Consider the following 24,758-nt stretch of genomic DNA (forward strand, 5'->3'; position numbering starts at 1 on the left):
CTGCATCCATATATCTCTCCAATGACTCAACTTATTAATAAAGTCATGTGGAAGGGCAAAGAAAACATTCTGGCAGGACTTCCAGAGTTCATCAAGATTCTTTGGATTCATCTTCATTGCCTCCTCCATCATACCCCAGACATGCTCATTATTGTTCATGTCTAGTGACTGGGCTGGCCAATGCTGGAGCACCTTGACCTTCTTTGCTTTCAGGAACTTTGATGCTGAAGTATGAGAAGGAGCTCTGTCCTGATGAAGAAATTGCCCTCTCCTGTTCTGTGTAAGGCACAAATGTCTTGATAGTTTAGGGTGTTGATGTTGCCATCCACTCTGCAGATCTCTCGCACGCCCCAATACTGAATGCAACCCCAAACTATGATTTTTTTTCTTCATCAAACTTGACTGATTTCTGAGAGAATCTTGGGTCCAAAAAATCTATCTTCAGCAGTTTTCCAAATGATCAACTAGAAGTCAAGTTACAAGTTTTGGTCTTACAACTGGGATCCACAACAAGACTTTTGTCAGGTGTACATGCACATACTGGATGAAGAGTACTAGAGTACTAAATATACTAAGTAGTCATTCTAAAATACATGCTTTAAATAAGTCTTTTCAGCTGACAAGTGGGGATGTGGTTTCCAAAAAAAATCTAAACCATATATAACATTAAAAAAAGTATATGATTTACAATTTTTTTTTATTATAAATAATACAATTTTAATAATTACAATTGTAAATGCAAACAAAGCTGAATTAGTTTTACTCAAAGTATTATACTTAAAGTATTTACATTTAATTTAATTAACAATTTAACAGACGGACATACAGATAGAAAGATATTTGGATTTTTTAAAATATCTTAATTTTATACACCTTTTCATAATGAATTAATATTTTATATTATTATTTTAAGACTTGGTTGCACGGTGGCGCAGTGGGTGGCACGATTGCCTCACAGAAAGAATGTCGCTGGTTCGAGCCTCAGCAGGGTCAGTTGGCGTTTCTGTGTAGAGTTGCATGTTCTCCCTGTGGTCGCGTGCGTTTCCTCCGGGTACTCCGGTTTCCCCCACAAGTCCAAAGACAACCGGTACAGGTGAATTGTGTAGGCTAAATTGTCTGTAGTGTATGTATGTAAATGAGTATGTATGTTTCCCAGTGATGGGTTGCAACTGAAAGGACATCCGCTACGTAAAACATATGCCATATAAGTTGGCGGTTCATTTCGCTGTGGCGACCCGAGATTGATGGAGGGACTAAGACAAAAAAGAAAATGAATGAATGAATTTTAAGACAGATTTTTTTCAAACGGATCGTGCCTTTAGTTGATGTCATTGATCAAATTTGAAGATATTCTCGTTGAGAAGAACTAACTTCAGCACCTGAAGGCCTATTTAGACTCACGATAACATCTATGAAGAGAAAAATATGATTTTAGTCCACACTCCACACCACAAATGACGAAAACACAGATATTGTTGGAATCACTTTCTTTCACTCTTTTTTTTTTTTCCAAATTATGAACATTAAAAATGCTGTCAGTCAATTAGAACAAAAAATCTACTTTAAAGTGCTTGAGCATGTAAAGAAGTAGATAACAGAACTGCAGCACATGCGAAGAATAATATCTTCTTCTGGTGTGGTTGTTAATGCATTTATGATAAAATGAACTTGAAACTATTGTTCAAAGCTATATTTTAATTTAGCTTTAACTGTTCAAAATTGTTCTGATTTCATAATATAATGTTTAACAAAATACACAAACCTGTGTAGAGCTGCTCCAGATCCAGTGGTCAGCACAGATACAGTAGCTCCAATCAAGCTGTCAACAGTCTCTCATAGCAGGCAGCAGCTCTCCCAGGTGTGACCTGAAAGATATTATAAGGGCTAATTAAAGCAGTCTGTCGGCCTGTACAGACCCGGACTTTCCCTCGTTTTCCCCTGTTGACGGATATGCTCACTCAAGAATTTTCAAAGTTCTTTTTAGGATAAATATGGTATCATATTGACAGGAGAACGCATAAACACGATGAAGCCCTAAATGTTTGCTTCACTCTTGCATGTGAAAAATACAATGAAATTTCAAGAGATGGAGATACAAAATAAGGTGAAATATAAAAAGTGTAAACTGCTCACATTTGTTTTATTAAGCCATTAGCAGGGACATTATTTACATTATTGCTCCAGATTTAAGTGTCATTTAGACCAAGGGCGATAACTATAAAGATTTAACAACCATTCTAATAGAATAGGAAGTCCAGTTCCACAAATAAATGATAAAACACTCCCTGAAATCACATTCAGAACCTTTTTTTCAGCCAAAGAACAATAAACAATCAAAATCCATTCTACTTTAAAGATTTTAAAGGGCTATTCTATAATTAATTACTCACCGTCACTTCATTCTCTGAGACCTACATTCATCTGAATCTTTCTGACCCTCCATAGACTGCAACAGTCCAGAGACGTTCAAAAACCAAAGGAACCAAAAATATTGCCAAAAGATTCCATGTGGCTTCAGTGGTTCAACTGTTATTATGTGAAGCTCAAAGAACACTTTTGTGCACCGAAAACCATAATACAATGCTTTAGTGTTGCACTGCTGACTATAATGGCAAATACATTGCTTTAAACATATAGTGAATGTGCAGCTTGACCTGACGTGAAAGAAGTCTACGGCTATAAAAGTAATTTTAACTTTTTTTGATGCACAAAAATGTTCCTGGAACATTGTACGATTCCAGTTGGAGAATGTAAGTCATATGAGCAATATCACATGAGTAGCAGTGCGATGTGGCTATATTACGGCACTGGTGGGAGGTGTGCTATAGTGTCCCACCAGTGATGATATACAGCCACATCGCACTGCTACGAGTGTGATATTGCGTTTACAACAGTCTGACGGCATAATTGTGTGTATAAAAAAGAAAATCAAACACGGAGAGTTTCAAAACCCTTTTGTAAGAGGAACTACTTTCTTCCGTCATTCGTTAACATCTGCAGCTGAACAGAACAGCAGAAACAACAGTCAGAACAGCAGATATTGTTGCACATTCACCAACATCACTTTAGAGCTAGCATTTGAATAATTCTATAGCGTAAGGTCTAAAGTTAAGACAAAACAGCTGATTTTGCTCACATTTTAAGATTATAAGGCCGTAGGTATTAAATGACATCCGTCAACAGAGATTTCCTAGTATTTCTGTTGCAATCGGGATATCGGCAGTATGGTATAAATACAGCACTACACCATACAAAAGAGAGAGAGAGACCGACCAAGAAAGTCATTTACCTGCTTAATAATGATTTGATCAGCTGTAGTTTGAAGTTTCGCAGTTTTTCTCTTAGGGCTTATTATGCAGTCTCTGTCGCCATCTTGGGGATGAACATAGTCAACCGTCTATGCTTAAAGACAGGCTAATGGCCGCAGACGTGCCTCTCAGAAATGATAAATATTTTAAAATAGGCACTAACCTTATAAATAAACAGCATAGTTGCAATCTAAACAACTAAATTCTCGACTAAAAAAAGCCTCAAAAGTACATTGTGTTGCCGAACAGCAGCAATATTTGTCAAACTGTAGTGTCTTCTGCGTGTCGCTCTATGTGGGTGAAGTAATACATAAGGATGAAGGGTGAAGAGACTGGATGAGTGCTGTTACTGGCAGAATACTGCACAGCTATCAGCCAATCAGATTCAAGAACCAGACAGAACTATTGTATAAAACGTAATACATAATACAAAACTTGATAATTTTCTGTTATTGTTATTTTGCGTTGGTGTTTACGCCAATATAGTTCTTGCAAGAGTTTGTTTAGGACAAGATGGTCCATTTTAATGGTCGCATTTAAATTTAGCAATGGCCTACTTTTAGGTTTGAATAACTTTTTTCATTCAAATTATTCATTCATTCATTTTTTTCTCGGCTTAATCCCTTTATTAATCTTGAGTCGCCACAGCGGAATGAACCGCCAACTTATCCAGCATATGTTTTACTCAGCAGATGCCCTTCCAGCTGCAACCCATCAATGGGAAACATCCATACACACTCATTCACACACATACATACGGCCAATTTAGCTTACCAATTCACCTATACCACATGTCTTTGGGTGCTCCATTTTTCCCCACAAGTCCAGAGGAAACCTATGCAAACACGGGGAGAACATGCAAGTTGGAGGAGGAGGGAAAGGGTCGTGATGGCACCTTGTGCCTATGGTTTAAATATAGTGTCCTCCACCATTCAGAGGAATTTGTGGGTATGAGAGAGATCTCAGGGCTGGTGGGAGCAAATTGTGGCGACTGACCACTTTCTTCCTCGATGTTTCCTCTGTTGTTGTTGTTTACCGCGTCAGCATCTCCACATACGCTCTTCCTTTTAAACCGCAGAGAAATACCAAATTGTCGCAAGTTTAATGACGTACAAAATGGAATGCCTCATCTGATCTGCCTGTTTACACGACAGTCGCATTGTCACATATCTGATTTATTTCCATATGAAGGAGACCTGAAACCGATTATCTGATTATCAGAATGCATGCGTTTTTTTCATGTTTACACGGTCATAGAACAGATACGATTTATGACCCATATGCGCAAAAAATCTATATTGGGTCACACTTAACTGGCATTGTAAACAGGACCTAAGCCGAAGGAAAATAAATGAATGAATACATGTTGTCATTTAAAACACTTTTGGTTGTTATTTTATGCAACAACAAAGGTGACATGTTTTCAAACATGACTGTGTTCACTTTAGCCTACAGAATTACAGAACAGTTTGGATATTTGATTTAAAATTCAAATGAAATGGTATCAGAGCTTTACAGAATACAGAAGCTTTCACTCCTATTGTACTTGTTTTTGCATTTCATCCTTGGCTAATAGAAAACATGTCCTAGTGGTATCAGTCCAGGATAAAACTGCAAAACAAAATAACAGAATACGGCCTCCAGCAAGTGTGCAGACGGTTAGTGTGGAGCTACGAGCTTTTTGGTGCCACCTCTAAATCGAAACATCGAAGCAAGTCCAACCCTAGGACACAACCTATACTGCAAGCGTTTGTGCATGTTTGTGTGTGTTTCTTCTATTCCCAGGCAGGAGGAAGGATTCCTTTCATCCCAAACATGCTTGCTTGGAGAAGGCGGGCGGCCCTGCCCCTGGGCCCGGCGAGAGGGGCCCAGCCCTGATGTGCCATGCTATCAGTGGTTCCCAAGGCTGGCCAGCCTGGGAAAAGCTGGGTGGACCCGTTCCAAAATCAGCATTACATGCATTATTGTTCTTACCCTCCCCGAGTCCCAAGCACACAATGAAAACAACAGCAACAGCCACAATCTCAAGCCCTTCGCTGAACACAAGGCTGCCCTTAGTCACTCGCAAACTGCCTTTTTAAAACCAAGTTAACTGCTTCATGGCAACGGACATTGTTGCCCGGGTACCAGCTTCCTCAGCCTGAAGACTACACTGACCTGCTTTACATTCAGGCCAAGCAAACATTTGTCTAGTTAAATTCAAAGCGAAATGGTTAGGAAAACATGGCCATTTATTACTCTTCTGTAAACTTACCTGACAACCAGTGGCTGGTTAAGTTAGTCAAGATCAGATCCCATTTTACTCAGGACAGTCTCATATTTCCAAAGTCTATTTCATTTTTATTGATAACGCAAGTAGCACAATGTCAACACCAATTTTTCGTCTAGTGAAAATAGCCCAATAAATGATTGACAATCATGTCATAGTATATTTCAATTAACAAAACTACCTTCAAATCACATTTCCATTTGGATTGGCTTGAAGGAAGTGAATATTATGAATTAAATATGGAGATGAAGTCTGACAGGAATGTGATTAACTATGGCAAGAGGGAAAACAAAGCAATTAAATTTCTAAAAAGCAAAAAACGAAACAAAACACTGTATTCATTATTTTTGACTTATTAATGATGTCTCATGTATAAAACAGTGTTTGAATAAAAACACACAAAAAATAGCCTGTTTAAATATTAAAATTTCAGGAGCAAATAAATAAATAGATAAATAAATAAATAAATAAATAAATAAATAAATAAATAAATAAATAAATAAATAAATAAATAAATAAATAAATAACACCACCACCAGCCTGAACCGTTGATACAAGCCAGGATGGAACCATGGAGAAATTAAGACTTATCAGACCAGGCAAGATTTTTCCAATCTTCTATAGTCCAATTTTGGTAAGCCTGTGCAGATTGTAGCCTCAGTTTCCTGTTCTCAGCTGACAGGAGTGGCACCCGGTTTTGTTTTCTGCTGCTGTAGCCCATCCACCTCAAGGTTGGACATGTTGTGCATTCAGAAATGCTCTTCTGCATACCTCGGGTCGAACGAGTGGTTATTTGAGTTACTGTTGCCTTTCTATCAATCAAACCAGTCTGGCCATTCTCCTCTAACCTCTGGCATCAACAAGGCATTTCTGACCACAGATTTGCCGCTCAATGGATATTTCCTCTTTTTCGGACCATTCTCTGGCATTGGTATATAAAAGCTTAAGCAATTAATTTAGAACATTTATTGCAATATTTAATAAAAAGTAAAAACTACACTTATTTGTTTATCCGTTTATCCCATATCATTTATCTTATTTTATTAAGATTTAAAAAGATAAAAATGATGGTAAGTTTTGATTTTATCATGACTTTAATATAACTTTCCACAGAAATAACTGTGCTTTGATTACATAATAATGAAATTCTGCAGTAAAAAAACAGCTTAAACAGTACTTTTCTGGTCTTCAAGCCTGACCTAACAGGCTTTCATCTAATCCAAATAGCAGACAAGTGCTCAAAACCTTTCTAAATCTCTCAAAATAGACCAGGGTAGTCTGGTTTAAACAGGCCTGCATCAAAAGACGTACAAGAAACTACAAAGTCATAATCTGAGATCATAATCTAGCTCCATCATCATTTGGTGTTTCTCCAGATACTCAAGGGATGTTCTTATGATTAGTGAATGAAGCCGGCATGAATGAAGAGTGTTTGCTAATCAAACTCAAACCATCTACTGATAACTTTCCTTTCCTCGCTGATCAGACACCAAGAAAGATTTAGAGATTATGACGAACCCGATTAGTTCCTTTGATGACTTTCTGGAGTTGAACGTTTTATTTCAGCTGCCAAACTGAAACAAATAACCCGTGAGTAAATAATCAACTCTATTCTCATTGTTATCCAATCTGTCCGAAACAAACGGGCAATCTGTTTATTTTTCCTGTCAGTGGAAGAGCGAACAGCCACAAACGGACAATATCCTAGGATTGTGGACTTTTGACTCCGAAGTCATATTATAGGCGCTTTATTAGTGTTTAAGGTCACAGAGAGACAAGCAAGTGCATCCTATATCAGGAAGCCGTGTGCGTCTCTGGAGTGAAATATTTGGCTTTTAGTCGGAGCGCCGGCCGTGAGTCGGAAATCCTGGGAAGTGAGTTCATGGCAGACAGGCTCCAGGCGTCGTATGGGCCAACGCTGAAGAGAATGGCCCAGAATAATAGGGGCCTTCCTGCCATTCTCAGATTCGGGGCAGTATTTCTGTCACGGCTTTCCATCGAACTGTGTCCGGCGTTTAGCTCCGGCACCCATCAATGCCCAGAAACACAGCGATCCACACTGCGAGTGATATTTGGCTCAACAGAAAGTGTCTGTCAGAATTATGTCAGGATCACAACATAATGTGGTCATTTCGCATGGCTTTCATGGGAAAATATATACTCGCATAAACATGTTTGTCAATATGAACTCTGCTATAGTTATACAAAAGTGGCATATTTAAGGTTAGAACACACACATTGACAGGTGCCCCTTTTCCACTTCCTGTCTTATGACCCGAGCTTCCTGCCAGGATACATGAGCTTGAGGAAACTGTGGGCTTCCCCGAACGCATTCAGCTCTCATTGTTCACACATTGTTACTCAATTGTTATACATACCTTTTATTCACTGTGGCACCTATGGTATTTACACAATAGCTTCACTTCCACTGTTGGAGGTCGGAACCTGTGGGTTTTGATGCTTTGTCAGATGTTTAAACAGTTGTAGAGACTAATACTGATGTGATTGAGCATTTGTGGCCTTTTTAGTTTTCTTACCTTATGATAAACATTTGGTCTGAATACTCAATGCAGCAGAGGTCTTGTAGATATTGTAGGAAGTCTGTGATGAGATTGATTTAGAGTTCCACCTAGAGAATTACAACAGTTTTCAGGTTAGTCCAGGAAACATTCATTATGGATAAATGCTCTAGACGTTTGGTTGTATTGATGGGATTTTTAACCAAATGCAATAAAAAAAATTCAGAATTTGAATTGGAATAGTCTACTGAGAAGTGAAAAACAGACTGGGTTTCGACTGGGAAATTGAATTAATTTCGTTTATTTAATTTTTAAAGGGGCAGTACGATGGCTCAATGGATAGCATTGTCACCTTACAGCAAGAAGGTTAGTGGTTTGAGTCCCGGCCGGGCCATTTGGAATTTCAGTGTGGAGTTTGCATGTTCTCCCTGTGTCTGCGTTTAAAAAAAAAAAGGGCTGTACATAGAGGAGAAAATAAGAACAAAAATAAAAATGCTCATTATAAAATAAGCAGACTGTTTAAAACAAATTTGAAAATCAGCAAATTAACCCTGTTAAAAGATAAACAAATAAGAGTTTTACGGAGAGATTTGAAACCCTTTACCGAAAAATGTTATTACAGTGTTCACAGAGCACAAGAAATTGAATTTCAATTATAATTGAATTCTAGAATTGTAAATATGGATTCAATTCTGTAACCTGCTCGCTAACTCGAATTCAATTTCAAATCAATTCCTTACTTAAACTGAAATTGAAATGTCATTCTAAAAACCAATATTTTAATTTAAACTTGATTTTAACTTAGTCTAGATTTAAATATTCATACACACCAATTCACATTAGCTACATGAGTTAAATAATGGTTATTTCTCTCATTATTGGAAATAATATCTGTTAATTAACAGTTTCCGTATTTTGCAATTCACAAGTGTTTTTTTATTTATTTAAGGCTCTGAATTGCATTATGGGACCTTGATCTCTGTTTTTGTGTTGAAAAACAGCTGTGCAGTTTAACAAAGGGACTTTTATTAACATTTTAGTGCTTCAAAATAATATAATAATGTATAAAAAATAATATACTGAGAAATACATTTGTTAGATAACAAAAAAAAGTACTTTCAAAAAGGCTTTTGAAAGGGGTGGTTTTTTTTTCTGACAAAGTTTGCAGTTACTTGCCTCATTTATCTATTCAATTTTGCCTTTAGTGACATTTTAAGAACCAGTCTTTGCTGGATCAGCGTGTGGGATGGGGACCATAACCACACTTTTTTGATGCACCAAAAATATTCTCTACATCTTTGTAGTAAAATGTGATAGTAGGCACTTTGACAAAGTATTGATTTACACATTTGGAATTAAATTGCAAGTTAATCCATTTTTATAAATGTTGTTATGAGATTAGCATTTGAAACAAAAAATAATAAAGAAATATGAAAAAATACTTTTTAAAATACAAATTTATTATTATTTATCATAAAAAAAGGAATCTGGTAAAACTTGTTTTAAAATAAAAACTGCAGCATATGGGAAAACAAAAACTTACCAGCTCATTCAACTTTCCTCAATCGTAATTTGGCCACTTGAATAATTAATAATTAAATTTGTCTTAAAGTCTTCTTATATCTATAATTTTCACAATTTATAATGGCATAGCAGTCAAAAATAGAATAATTGAGCTCATATACACTCTCAGAAAAAAAGGGACACGATGGTACAAATAATGTTCCTTAAGGAACAGTTTTGGACCTTTGTAAAAGTTGTACAAAAAAGACCTCTTATGATACTGTTCTGTACTTTTTTATGGTACATCTGAAAGGTATAAAATGTTCTCATAAAAAAAAGTTAAATTAGTGTTGAATAACTCCTTATTTTATTATATCTATGAAAATAAATATTACTGCCAGGCAAAATGATTTATGAACATTTCCATATTAAAAGATGAATCATCAATTAAAAGCACACGTTTAAAGATAAACATTACGCTCTAGAATACAAAACAACTAGTAAAACAAAACTATAGGTATTGTTAACTAAACATTTAAGGCATTTTAATAAACATTTGGTAAGCATTTTCAGATAAATACATTTTCATTATTGATATCTGCACCTTTTGACATTTGCTTTCCACTACGCACGTGAGTTGGCAAAAGTCCTGCATATGCAGTGTTCATGTAGACATTTTAGTATTGTAAAACTAATCAAACATTGTGCATATCTCAATGCAAGTCTTTTGCCTAATTCTATTTCTATTTTAAAATCAAGTAAATAAAATTAACTTTTAAGTGATTACAAAAGGTATTATCTGAAAATTGGAGAAAAAATAAATGTATTGCGTAACATTTTTGTGAAAAGTGTTGTGAAATGTTTAGCAATAAAAAATACTGTAGATCTTTTGATTTATGTTAAAGTGTTTTATTAATTCTTTATTGTGAATAGAAAAGGTGCATTTACACTAATATATATATATATATATATATATATAAATTTTAAAAACATTGTTTAAAAATGTACTTGATGTTTTATATTTACTGAAAATAATTTGACGCATTTTGTGCTTTTAAATAGTTCTTAAAGGAACACATTTGACACTGTAAGGTAAAAAGTGTCTTGTCACTATAGCGGTACCTTCATGGATCACATTTTTACCTTTGATGAAGCTACAATATTGTATCTGCAGGTTTTAAAAAACAAAGGTACATTTTGGTTTCCCATGGTACAAATCATGTCCTTAAAATGTACAAACTGCAATGGTACAAATTTGTTTCTTTGTCTTAAGGTACAATTATGCTTCATAAAAAGGTATTGCCTCTGTGACAAGCGTTTGTACCTCCTTTGGTACAACATTGCACCATTTTTTTTTCTGAGAGTGTAGGGGTCAAATTCTGGACTTTGACAGTGAGGTAGGTGGGACAGCTTATTAAAAGGTTTTTGCACCATAATATACATCAACCCAGACAATAGATCACTTCAAACTATCAAAGATGTGTATAAAACATATCAATGATGTTCATCTTTTTGAACTGTTTAAAGTTAAAAGTTGTTGAAAGAATGATCAAGGTCCCGTTATGAAATTCAAAAGCCTAAATAAACAGAAGGAAAAAAAATTATCGCAAATTCACTAATATTCAATTTTTTTTTTACAGTGTACAAATATTTAATACTATTTTCAAAATTGTTTAAATCAAGATGAAACTTGACAAATGCATTAATATTGCTGTCTGACACTGATAATCGTAATTCTTTAATCCAATTGCATAAGCAGTCTGGCTCTGCTCCATGTCAGTGTCTTCTGGCTCACTCTGCTTGAGGGAAGCAGCTGCCCTGGACGCCCCACAGACTGAGCAGACTCCAAAGCTGAATGTGCTAAAGTAATTAAGAGACAAGAAAGAGGAAGTCATCGGCTACACATTAAGTGACCCGACCACTGTGAAATCACTACTCTAGACGGCAGGATATCACCGCGGTCCGAGAAGGAGATATGCTTTCACAAGTGGCACCAGTCGGTGAAGGCCGACAAGATAATGTTCTCTGCTGCACCAAAAACAAACAGAAGCAAGAAGGGTGTCCTCTGGAGACACATGTGATTGCCAGAAAATGCATACAGTTCTCCTGTGATTTTTCTTTTTCAATTATTTCCCAAATGAGTCAAGGAAATTTTCACAGTATGTCTGATAATATTTTTTTCTTCTGGAGAAAGTTTTCTTTGTTTTATTTCGGCTAGAATAAAATCAGTTTTGCATTTCTAACAAACCGTTTTAAGATCAATATTATTAGGTCCCCCCCCCTCCCTCCTTTTTTTTGATTGCAAACCACTGTTGATTTGTCTAATTACCAAAACTTGCCTAGTTTAACAAATGCATTCACAACTGTACTCAAAAGTTATATTTTTCTTCTGCATGTTCAAACTACTTATTTAAAATGAGCTAAAACAACACAATTCTTAAGATTTTTTTTGGGGACAACTTATTTTTTTTTATGTTCATTTATAATTTAATTATCCTTGGCTTAGTCTCTTATTCATCAGGAGTCGCCACAGCGGAATGAACCGCCAACTATTCCAGTATATGTTTTATGCTGCGGATTTCCTTCCAGCCGCAACTCAATTCACCTATAGCTCATGTGTTTAGACTGTGGGGGAAACCGGAGCACCCAGAGGAAACCCACGTGAACACGGGGAGAAAATGCAAATTCCCAACAGAAATGCTAACTGGCCCAGCTGGGACATGAACCAATGACCTTCTTGCTGTCAGGCTACAGTGCTAACCACTGAGCCACCGTGCCACCTATTTTATGTTCAATTCACTTAAATTTGTTAAATTAACTTAATTGATTTTTGTTGTGACAACGTTGAGTGGAAGCCTGCATTGATTAAAGCGCATGAAACTACATTACTGAACTTCAAAACAAAGTAATAACTTCCTTTCCATAAAAATTTGGTCGTTAACAATAAAATAATAACAAACCAATAATACAAAATTTGTCTAAACCTCAGGGCGCAATAGCATTCAGGGCATGTCCCAATCCACTTTTGCCATTTCAAGAATGGAAATATACGGTTTGCGTCACAGTGCAATCGCGAATGCTTTACTAGCGAGAAATCAGTTAAACATCTGCGCGAGGATAAAGTACTAGCCTCCTCCATTCAGCCTCTTTACTTTACTTTTACTCTTTAATTTACTCCTTTACTTTCTGGATAAGGAAACAGCGTTGTACGCACTTCACTGGAGACATCCATTAGCCTACATGTTTAATTTAGCTTGTTAAGAGCAAAGATTTGTTTCAAAACTATTTCTAAATTCAGTACTAATTTACAGCTAATAAATAAATGATGACATATGGTGGTGCAACGTCTTCAAAACCCGACAGGTGGACAAATCTAAACTTCTTTTTGTTGAAACAAATATGAATATGGATATAATAAATAATACGGTTAATAATTATAACATTATACAACTGCAAATTGTCATGAATAAACTGAAAAAAAGGCACCGACATGAAGGCATGGAGGCAGTGGTTCTTATGTAGTAAATGATAATTGTTGTAACATTTTAATCCTTTATTTATATATATGTAAAGATATTTGTGTATTGATGTACATCCTGCGTGTATTAAGTGTTTGTACCTGCATAGGCACATTACTAAGCTCTGCGGTGGACTTTAGACCAGTTTTTAGTTGGTCAATGGTACGGTCTATTTCAGTACTCGAAATAGCAACGTACAAACAATGAGCCCTAACATACCTCTTTTAAAGGCCAGCACATCTATGAGCCCACAAAGTGGTGCAAATGGATTTTTTATTTAAACAATGTGGTGCAAAACATGAAAATTAGGGTAGCGCTGGTCTGAAAACAGCAACAAATCGTGGCAAACACATCAGATGTATAATGGGGCCCATAATGTCAGCATGACGACTGAACAATTGTGGTGTGCAACAAGGCATGGCCTACACTGTAAAAAAGGGCCTTAAATTCACAGTACAATACTGAATGTAAATTACCGTAAGGTAATTCAATGTAATTTACTGTGGATTTGTTACATTAAATCACTGTGAAAATACAGCCATGTAGTGTAACTTCACAGTAGATGTAAAGTCCATTACTATGATTTCACAGTATTATTATTTAGAATTAACTATATTTTACTGTGAAGCAGGCTTTCCTTGGCTATTCATTCTGACATTTATCCTGACTTTGAAATCATTTTGGGTGTTTAACATCATTGGGTTTTATGAATCAATTATTTTTGTTCCATTTTATTACACTTTTGGCTAAGCACAAAATTATGTTCATTAAAAATGATTTAATATTTCCACGTTAACCTTATAAAACTAAATAAAGGTGCAGTGCACCCAAAAATTAAAAATTACTATGACATTCATGTTCTTTCAAAACAGGATGATTTTCTTTCAAGTTATTTTTGAAGAAATAGTTTTTTTGGGCTGCAATAATATTCTGTTATTTCTAAATATCCAAAAAGTGCCAATACTAGCATAAAAGTTAACGTCTATGTTGAATGAACTAACATGCAAAATATATAGCCCTTTTTACAGTAATTTGCTGTAATCATGCAACCTGCCTTAATTTCACAAAAAAATTATTAATACAACACATTACTGTAGTATAACTTTACAGGATTTAACTGTAAACACATGTTATCACTGTGAAGAATTACAGTAACATGTAAAAAAAACAGGACATTTCTAAAGTGTAAATAGAAAAGTCAATGTAATGTAAAAATTCATACAATTAATAACAACTATAGAAACCAAAAAACAAATCGTAGATATTTTAGGAGATTTGGAAATGCAGGCCATTTTTTTTGTCCCAAAAAGAGGACATTTCATTTCCGATAAAAAGAAGACACATGGTTGGCCTATTGAAAAAAAAAAAAAAACACTATTAATTTACAAGTTGTGCCTGCAAGAACTTTAAATCATAAACCCTGCCATACCATAATCAGTGATTTCTGTTAATATGATATCTTACTTTCTTGCAAGACCACAATGCCACTGTTAACATTTATCTATGAAGGCAATATTTGTTTTTCAAAACATGAGCTTGTGCACAGATTATCTTGTGCTGTGGAAAACATCTAAAAAATTAGTAACACTATGAACTCCACAGGCCGCAGCCATTAGCCAACCTTCCATGTGGTTTTTAAGATGGGTCTCTTCTCATCGTGCTTGATTTGGGAGGAAGCACAAGGTTAGACAGAGATCCAGGATAAAGCTATGGGCTAATCTCTACCAGAGAAAGACCCCACAGAGTCACAACATTGATATGGTGTTTCAATGCTGCATATTGTTGTTTTGGGCTGCACCCACTGCTTCTTTATCAGCAAGCATCCTTCCACGCCCCGTGATTGTGAGATGGCAGTGGGTGTGCTACATAGTGATGGGCTTATACGAGTTCAAGATGCGTAAGAGAAATAAACTGTGATTTATGAAATTAAGGAGAGAAAGTTGCACATACTTTAGACTAAATGAGTAAAGTTTAATTTATTCTACAGAACATTTCTATAGAGTACTCAAACGATATCTGCTTTACTTGGGAAATCACAGTTTGTTGTGTTTTTTAATCTGAGTTTAAAGTGGGTTTATCTGAAAAGTGTGACGAATAAATGTTCATCCAAAAGTAATTCACAGACATGACTTTAAAAATAAAAATAAGCATAATTGAGAACATTTATTAAAATAATATTTTTGTCACCAAAAATATTTAGAATTTGAAAGAAAGCAATTAAACTCAAGCAAAATATTGCAAAAAAAAAAAAAAAATTACAACCCACTAAATTTTATAATTTCTTTTGCTTCGAGTTTTTTTTTTTATTTGTATTTAATATTTTTCTATAACATATAAATTTGTGTGTACTAGTTTTTAGACAGTTATTGTAAGTTATTTTGTTAGATAAGCTTCAGTAAATATAATATTGTATAGCTTCCTATTGAAAATATAAATCTAAAAGATAGATTTGTGAGGGGGGTACTTATATATGAGCACTGTACAAGGGTTTTAAAGACATTTGTTGCATATAAATAAGAAGCTGAGATTTTGAATTACATTAATATTTTTTTATCATAAACTACTTTTCAAAAGTTCGGGGTCAATAGGATTTTTAATGCTTTTGCTGTTAAATTAAACAATGAAATGAAAGAGATAGCTAATCTAAAAATGATTCATATTAATCAGATTCACCATAATTTAAGTTGTTCCAGCCTTACATGAATTTCTGTTGAACAAGAAACAAGATATTCTGAAAAATGTTGGGGAAAAAAACAGCTATTGACTTACATAGTACACTGAAAAACTCAATGAGGTAAGGCAACTCAAACCGATTGAGGAAACCAATTGCAACAAACCATTTAATTTCAAAAACTAATCCTCCTGAGTACTGTGAACTTGATTTATTTGAGTAAACGAAGCAATTTGAGCACAGTAAAAGCCAATCAATGAAGAGATCTCAAACCCACTGAATACTGTAAAACCCAGTAGGTTAAGGCAACTCAAACCGTTTGAGGAAACAGATTGCTACAAACCATTTGAGTAAAAAAAAACAAAAACTAATCTATATGAGTACTGAGAACTCCATTTAAGTTGAAGTAATGATGTATTTAATTAACTCATTATCTTCTACACTAAGATGAAAACTCTTTTCAAATGAGTAGAATTAACTTCACTAAATTTTAAGTTAACTACACTAATTTCATTTGATAAAGTTGACTTTTGGGTTTTACAGTGTAGGAACAAAAAATTACTAGAAAAGTCAATGAAAGTTTTCCATCGTTTCAAGGAACATTCGCAAACTGCGTTGCAAACTTGTATGCTTGCAATTTCACCTCTCGAGCTGTAGTTAAAAGCATAGTTCCTGATTGTGTTCAGTTTCCAGCAAACCCCCCTATGCCCTATTAATTTAGAACATTTCAACATTTAAACTCTTAATTATTTTTGAACCCCTCAAGTAAGCAGAATTTACATTACGTCTCCAAAGCTTGTAAAAACAAAAATATATAGCATACGCTAATGGTTTTAATTTAAAGTAGGGTATTTATTTAGAAATTTATTTGTACTGTATTTGACATGGGCCTGTAGGTTAGAACATTTCTGCAGTGGTTTAAATGTGTCAAATTGTAAAAGTAGACTTTCACAAAAAATAAAATAGAATAAAAAATAAACAAGATTTTACTTAATAATAATAATAATAATAATAATAATAATAATAATAATAATAATAATAATAATAATAATAAAGTATTTATTAAATTATATATAATAACTATTATATGATTAATTAATTAATAATATTATTATTATTATTAAGTAGGATTTTTATTAATTTCTTAATAGTCTACTGTAAATTACAACAATTAAAACTGTATATGATTTATATATATATATTAGATTAAAATGATGTTTTAGAATAATATTATGTTTTAGAATAGAATATGGAATATTCTCAATAATATTTGTAAAATAAACCTAGGCCCTATATGTGCCATTTACATATATTTCAGTTAATATGGAAAGCGAGTGCATGTTTTTACTAAAACTAATATTGGATTTTTTTTTTTAAATGCATGTGCGTGTAAAACAGTAAAATTTGCAAAAAAAATGATGGGTGTTTCTTAAAATAAGTTGTTACTCCCTTCTGTTTAGAGTATCATGATGGACGTTTTATGTTATAACTAACATGGTTCAAACGATAGATCTGCGACAGAAAAACTACGGGTTTTAGGACACACTCGTCACTATATTGTTATTTTCCAAAATGATGCATCGTACTAGTTCAGTTGTGAGTTATGTCACTATTAGGGATACACACCCCAGGCTGATTGGATCTGTTAGCAGATTTAAATTTTTTGGGTAAACCATCTAAATGCTGAGTCAAATTCAAAATAACAATTTATAAATAACAATATCTATATCCAGGATTCCTAGATGAATAGAAAAATATTTGAAAAAAACAACTGAATCTTCAAATCCCCTGACCTCTGCTTTCAGAAACAACACATCAAGTCATTTTTAAGCTGGTTATGTGTTTAATTGATGATTTCTTTGGAGTTAAGTTGAAAGACAACCTGTCTATGATATCAAATACAAGACTGCAGAATTTCAAACTCATTTTGAGCCACCTAAATTTATGTGTGGTTTATTTTAAGTCTGACTGGCCGGCCCTCCATCATTGTTTGGAAGTCCAGACACTTTGACTTATCAGTGCGAGCAGTTGAAAAGCACTAGCGCACATGCTTGACCCCGGGCCCTCTGGTCTCACTGCTATCACCCGAGACAGAGCTGTTGAATCTGGGGGAGAATGTGACAACAGCAGGCTCAGCTGGCCTTATCAGGGCCACCAGCGGACCATATGCAGACCCCAGATCAGCAACATGTCTGTTGAGTCTTCACACACCCGGCAGGGGAAAACCTGAACTGAGGGCTTGAGTCTGGAAAATACCTGTCATCAGAAGGGCTGCGATCAGCTGAAGGAATCTTACATTCACACCAGGGGAAACGCAGAGCGAGAGGTGTTCAGGACAGCTCCCAGAGACTCCGCTGATGCCTTTCCCACTGGCAGAAAACACAATAGGACATGTCACTGTGTGTCAGAGCTGAAAAAGACAATGGCCTATGATAAATGACATTGATTGTACAATAAAAGACAAACTTTGTTTTATACTAAAACAAACACACTCGCTAATCCTGAAATTGCATTCTGTGTAATAAACAATATCATTTGGTTCTAAACTTAATCCATAACTGCTAAAATGTATGTTATATCAAAATCCCTTTAAGGCAAGTCATTTTACTTGGCGGCATCTTTGATTTGCCTCTCGGGCAATATGCTCTGGCATTCTGTCTGAATGGGGAAACATCAAATTCTTTAAAATTGCTTGCCAGGCTTACGATTTAACTTCATATTAGGAATCACCAATAAAATTAACAACAACTGTGTCCTTAGTTTTATCTCTCAATGTTCAAATCACACAAAATCTGCAGAAATTCACATCTCAGACTACATTGATCAATTATTGGCTCCTGTACTAGAAGGTGGGGTTTCATTTGCCATATTGACTGTTACACTTTTCCTGTTTCAAAAAATGAGTGTCATGTCTGTTCATGTATGTAGCTAAAGTCTATAGAATACACATGTAATATAAATGAACTTTGAATGTACTTTATTTACTGTAAAACCCAACATTCATTCATTCATTTTCTTGTCGGCTTAGTCCCTTTATTAATCCGGGGTCGCCACAGCGGAATGAACCGCCAACTTATCCAGAAAGTTTTTATGCAGCGGATGCCCTTCCAGCCGCAACCCATCTCTGGGAAACATCCACACACACATTCACACACACACTCATACACTATGGACAATTTAGCCTATTCACCTGTACCGCATGTCTTTGGACTGTGGGGGAAATCGGAGCACCCGGAGGAAACCCACGCAAAGGCAGGGAGAACATGCAAACTCCACACAGAAACGCCAACTGAGCCGAGGTTCGAACCAGCGACCCAGCGACCTTCTTGCTGTGAGGCGACAGCACTACCTACTTCGCCACTGCCTCGTCCCGTAAAATCCAACAGTCAACTTTATTAAATGAGTGTAGTTAACTCAAAATTGACTGAAAGTTAATTCTACTCATTTAAAAGAGTTTTGGACTCAGTGTTGAAGGTAATGAGTCCATTAAATATCTCATTACTTTAACTTAAATTGAGTAAGTTCACAGTACTCATATAGATTATTTTTTAACCTCAAATAGTTTGTAGCAATCTGTTTCCTCAAACGGTTTGAGTTGCCTTTACTTATTGGGTTTTACAGTTCTCAGTTGAGTTCTCTTCATTAATTGGGATTTACTGTGCTAAAATTGCTTCGTTTACTCAAATGGATTAAGTTTACAGTACACAGGAGGATTGGTTTTTGAAATTAAATGGTTTGTGCAATCAGTTTCCCCAAATGGTTTAAGTTACCTTAACTTTTTGGGTTTTACAGTGAAGGTATATTTCAGTATCTCCAGGAAAGTTTGTAATTTACACTCAAATAATGATGTTTGCTGTTTGTTGAAACTCCTTATTTAAAATGAGCAAAAACAACACAATTCTTTAAGTTTTTTGTTGTTTTGACTTATATTTTATGTTCAATCCACTTCAATTTGTAAAAAAAAACTAATGTAAAAAACTAATAAGTTAACTTAAGTCCTTCATGCTGTCCCAACACAAATTGATTGTGTGGAACCCAGCAAAAATCATCCCTGTGCAATCCTGAGGGACTGATATATTTAGATGCTGAACTTGTGTAAATCTACCACATACAGTATAGGTAGTGACTGAGAGAAAGCATCTTATTTAAGGACCTAAGCTGGTTCTGGTGTAAATATTGTGTGGGCATGTTTGGTTTGTGTGCAGACTATTTTGTAAATGCATGTGACACAGTGTGAAACTGAATATAAGCTATACATGAAATAACAGCTGACACAGTGGTCAACCATAAACAAAAATCATGGGGAAAACATTACAGAGCTGGAAAATCATGACGGCATATGTTATTTTACGTAATAAACTTAAAAACATTGTTAAAACAAAATTAGCTCAAGTAAAATAAGAATCAATTTAAAATTTTACATATTTAATCTAATTTTACTTAAAAATTTAAGGCAACACATTGATCATAATAATTATTCTTTCCAAAAGAACAAATGAGCACATTAGAATGATGTCTTGATCGTTTGACACTGGCTACTGCTGAAAAATTAAACTAACAATCAAAGGAAGACATTATATGTTACATTAAAACATAAAATACAAATTTCAACTGTAATAATTTAATATTTTTACTGTATTCTGAATGCGTTTTTTAAAAATGTGAATGCTAATGTATATCAAATAGATGCAATTACGTGCCATCAAATAAGCTCAATATTTTGTGAAATGGTCTTTTAATTAAAAACAACCTGAGACGAGAATTGATGGATAACACTGAAAGAAAGATTTTCGCTGTTTGTTCGAACTACTTAATTAAAATGAGCTGAAGCAACACGATTCTTGAGACTTTTTTGTGAAAACTCAATTGTTTTATGTTCAATATTGGGACAACATGAATGAATTGTGGAACCCTGTATTTTTTACAGCGAAATTCATTGATAGAGTCCACTTCAACAACAACATGAATAAAACATTTTAAGAATGCAGACTTAAAAGAAACTATCTAGAGAACGAAAATATCACTAAACTATGAGACTCAGCAAAACTATTCATTTCACTAAACTATTAATTTCAGCAGTCTGCCACATGCCATTGGGTTATGATGTAAATACTGTGTGGGTTGTGATGGCTGATTGTTTGCTTATATATCCACTGCATACTGTTTAGTGAATATACACACTTCTTTAGGAGAGCTTTATTATTACTATTTAGTTTGTGCATGCTCTTCAGTTGCTGGTGAACAGAAATCGATATGTGTACGTGTACACACTGTGGATGAGGCCGAGTGTTAGTATATACTGAATATTTACAGTAAATGGCAGGTCAATGTTTGACTATGCAACAGGATCAATTCAGCAAACTAACCTGCAAAATACTGTACGAGTTTTCCTTCAAAAATTAGCTTTTTTTAAATTTATTTAATTAAAAAATACATTTAATTATTTTCAAATTTGTTTATTTTTGTTTATTTCTTTTCTTTTCTTCTTTTCTCTCTTGGATAAATGTAATTTCACCTTGTTAAGAGGCTAGAGGTGGAAATATATTTGTTTAAATTTCTCTGTTAAATGCCAAAAGACGTGAGCCTTGTTAATCAAACTGATGTGGTCTTGGATGTGCAGTGATATTGTAAATATAGTGGAAACAGCTGTGGTTTTCATTGTCTGTCTCCATGTGCTCATCCTTCCTGTAAGATATAGTGGTCAGCCTACAGTACAGGTCAAACTGCAGTTTTCTGACCTCTCTGACTTTACCGCAGCTGAGGCTAGCGACAGGTCAGAGATCAGAAAATTGGTTTCCACAAAGGGTTAGTAAGGGCAGCAGGCGAAAACCATTCTGAGGAAATATTGCCCTGCTGGAATGATCAATTACTAGTAAGAACAGAAAATGGTAAGACCTTAAAATGAGTTTAGTAGACCATTAGTTAATATATTTACTAACATAAACTACACCATAAAAAAAACGTTAAGTAACAGTTTTCGTATTTTCATTTATTTATGGTTTCGAAATGCATTACATAACTTTTATGACTGTTCTGTTGACTTCTGATGTTAATAATTCTACTCTAGAGTTTAACCCAGTCACTTTTATTGATATTTTAGTAGTTTTAAATAATGTATAACAAATTATATAGAGAGAATTAAGCCTGTAAAATAATAGAAAAGGTACTGGAAGCTTATTACAAGATTTTGTACAGTAATATACAGTCATGGCCAAAAGTTTTGAGAATTACATACATATTGGAAATTGGAAAAGTTGCTGCTTAAGTTTTTATAATAGCAATTTGCATATACTCCAGAATGTAATGAAAAGTGATCAGATGAATTGCATAGTCTTTCTTTGCTATAAAAAATAACCTAATACTGAAAAAAAAAACTTTCCACTGCATTTCATTGCTGAGATCATTTCAGTAATTGTCTTGTTAACTAAGGTGAGATTGTTTACGAGCACAAGGCTGGAGATCATTATGTCAGGCTCATTGGGTTAGAATGGCAGACTTGATATGTTAAAATTAGGGTGATGTTTAAAATCAATGTTCTTCCATTGTTAACCATGGTGACCTGAGTATTACGCTGGGAAAGATTGATTTTGTTGAATTTGTGAGTGCGTGTCTATAACTAACATTCTGTAGTGCAGTTGGATCTTCTTCAAGGCCATTTCAGTCATCATACAGTCAACATCTGACATCTTTTCATCAGTGACATGTAATCTAAACAGTCTCTGGGTCATTGCATGTTAAGCAGGGATGCCCAAACTCGATCCTGGGGGGCTATTGTCCTGCAGATGTTAGCTCCATTTACAATTAGACAAACCGAAACCAACAAGTTTTTACCAGGTATTCTACATAGCTTCTGGCAAGTGTATTGAAGCATGTTTGAGCTAAAGGACATTGACCCTCCAGGACAGAGTTTGGGCACCCCTTGTGTAAAGTCTTGGAAACTTTTAATGCTTCCAAACAGTTTGCTGCATGTTTTAATGTAATTCAGATGGATTTACTTTTTATGTGTGATTTGATTGGACAAGAATCACAGGACTGATATTTCTAATCCCCATTGACAAGAAAAAATAAAAGCAGTGACTGCAGATTAAAGGAAAGTATTGGAGTAAAAGTACCGAGATACAGCACTGAAAATGTACTCAAGGAAAAGTAAAAGTGCACATTTTTAAAACTACTTAGTAAATTACAATTCCTAAGAAAAAACTACTCAATTACTGTAGTGTAAGTATTTGTAATTTGTTACTTTACACCACTGGTAATAATGCATTTATTAAAAGTATTTATCAGATGGGTATCACTAAGGTTTTAACAGTATTACTACTTTTATCGATACCACTTATTGGTTCGGTACTTTAACAGATCTCTTATCGGTACTTTTTGTAGTTTTATTTTTTTTTTAAGATAAAACAAATTTAACAGAATTAACAACACTGTTTTATTATTATGTTTTTAATGTACGCTATAAAACAAAACTAATAATTGCAAAACAAATAAATAATTTTTTTGTCCTGTAAAAAAGTGCACAACAGTTTTAAGGTAAATGACTCCATTTTTAACCATTCAACCATGTTAGCTTTTTCTGTCAGAAGTCAGGATCTTTCTTGGTTTATTGTGCTCTCTTAAATTACCCTCTTTGAGTTGTAAAATGCAGTTAAATGAGATGATGTTTAGGATTTTTCATTTCACACTCATATAAATGAGTTAACTGTGTTTTTAATACAGTATTGGAGCATCTTGTGATGTAAAAATAAGCTGTTTTTTAATAATTTCTTAATAAGCATAGTTTAGGCTATTTATAGGCTATATTTGTAAATACAGCTGATGTAAAAGCATTTTTAATGTTTAAGATTTATTTAGGCTACTGCAGAAAAAAATACTGTTTCTTTGTAACCGAATGTGGGTGTTTATTTAACTATTAATATTATACTAATTTAGGTGATTGACTGCTGGCATAACGATGTGGATGATGTAACGTTACCATTAGTAGCTAGGCAGTCAAAACTTTTCATTAGTGTTTCTGCAGTTAATGCACTTTTGGAAGATACTTTCACTTAGCCAGATTGTTTGTTTCCACTTATACAACAAAACAACTTGTTGCGTTTGTTGGAACAGGCATTGTATGCAGCGGAGGCCCTTGCAGCCGCAACCCATTTACAGGGAAACACCCATACACTCTCACATTCACACACACACACACACACACATACACTACAGCCAATTTAGTTAATTAGAACGGCATGTCTCTAGACTGTGGTGGAAACCGAAGCACCCGGAGGAAACCCACGCAAACACGGGGAGTACATGGCCCAGATGGCCCAGCCGGGACTCGAACAGGTGATCTTGCAATCTGTATGTATCAAACATATACATACATGTATATGTTTACAACATTTATAACGAATTCTTGACCAAAAAATAAAGAATAAAATGAATCAGCATACTAAAATAATTTAGGATATATCAAACCTATATCATAACACAGTCACACTGAAAACTGTAATAAATTACATTAAGATATACTGTATTAAAATTGAAAATAGTTATTTAAAAAAATATGTTTCACAATGGGCATAATATTAAATAGAACAAAACTATGCCATGTATTTAACTCTTTACAACAAACAAACAAAAACAGTTTAATAAAGTACAGTAGTTGATCATATGCTGCCATAAAATAATTTAATTCATTAATCTATGATAAGGTTCTATGATAATTCTATAAATCTGACACAATTTTCATGTCAGTGTCAACATTTTCCTTAAAAGTCGTAAAGGATGCTTAAGGAATCCCTGCACCTCGTTGAATCTGATAAGATAAATGACTAGAGACAAGAAGGGGAAGCAAACTCTTGACACTCTCCCACTGTCTGAGCTGCTTATATCACAAGAGTCTCTCTCTCCTTCAGCCTGAGTGTTTACTTTGGATTATAGTAGATGCTTCCAGACCTCTGAGGAATCACATCCTGACGGACA

General features: G+C 34.6%; 1 protein-coding gene across 3 annotated transcripts in view; it reads right to left on the reverse strand.

Annotated features, from left to right (window-relative positions):
• Positions 1–1,306: 1,306 nt before the first annotated feature.
• LOC147839425 (uncharacterized) overlaps positions 1,307–24,758 on the reverse strand; it is an 81,406-nt gene continuing 57,954 nt past the window's right edge. Inside the window, exons 4-8 of one of the 3 annotated variants that reach the window (XM_087298598.1) lie at positions 18,085–18,157; positions 8,115–8,206; positions 7,956–8,022; positions 1,763–1,865; positions 1,307–1,409 (exon numbers count right to left, since the gene is read on the reverse strand). In XM_087298598.1, the coding sequence (XP_087154724.1) occupies positions 8,195–8,206; positions 18,085–18,157 (85 nt within the window). In that variant the 3' untranslated portion in view covers positions 1,307–1,409; positions 1,763–1,865; positions 7,956–8,022; positions 8,115–8,194. Of the gene's footprint in view, positions 1,410–1,762; positions 1,866–7,955; positions 8,023–8,114; positions 8,207–17,626; positions 18,158–24,758 lie in introns of those variants that run through there. The other 2 variants (XM_087298597.1, XR_015518759.1) reach the window with 2 other exon arrangements.

The sequence above is a fragment of the Danio rerio genome, chromosome 20 (assembly GCF_052040795.2).
Source record: "Danio rerio strain M-AB ecotype USA chromosome 20, GRCz13ab, whole genome shotgun sequence".
In the NCBI taxonomy this organism is placed as follows: Eukaryota; Metazoa; Chordata; class Actinopteri; order Cypriniformes; family Danionidae; genus Danio; species Danio rerio.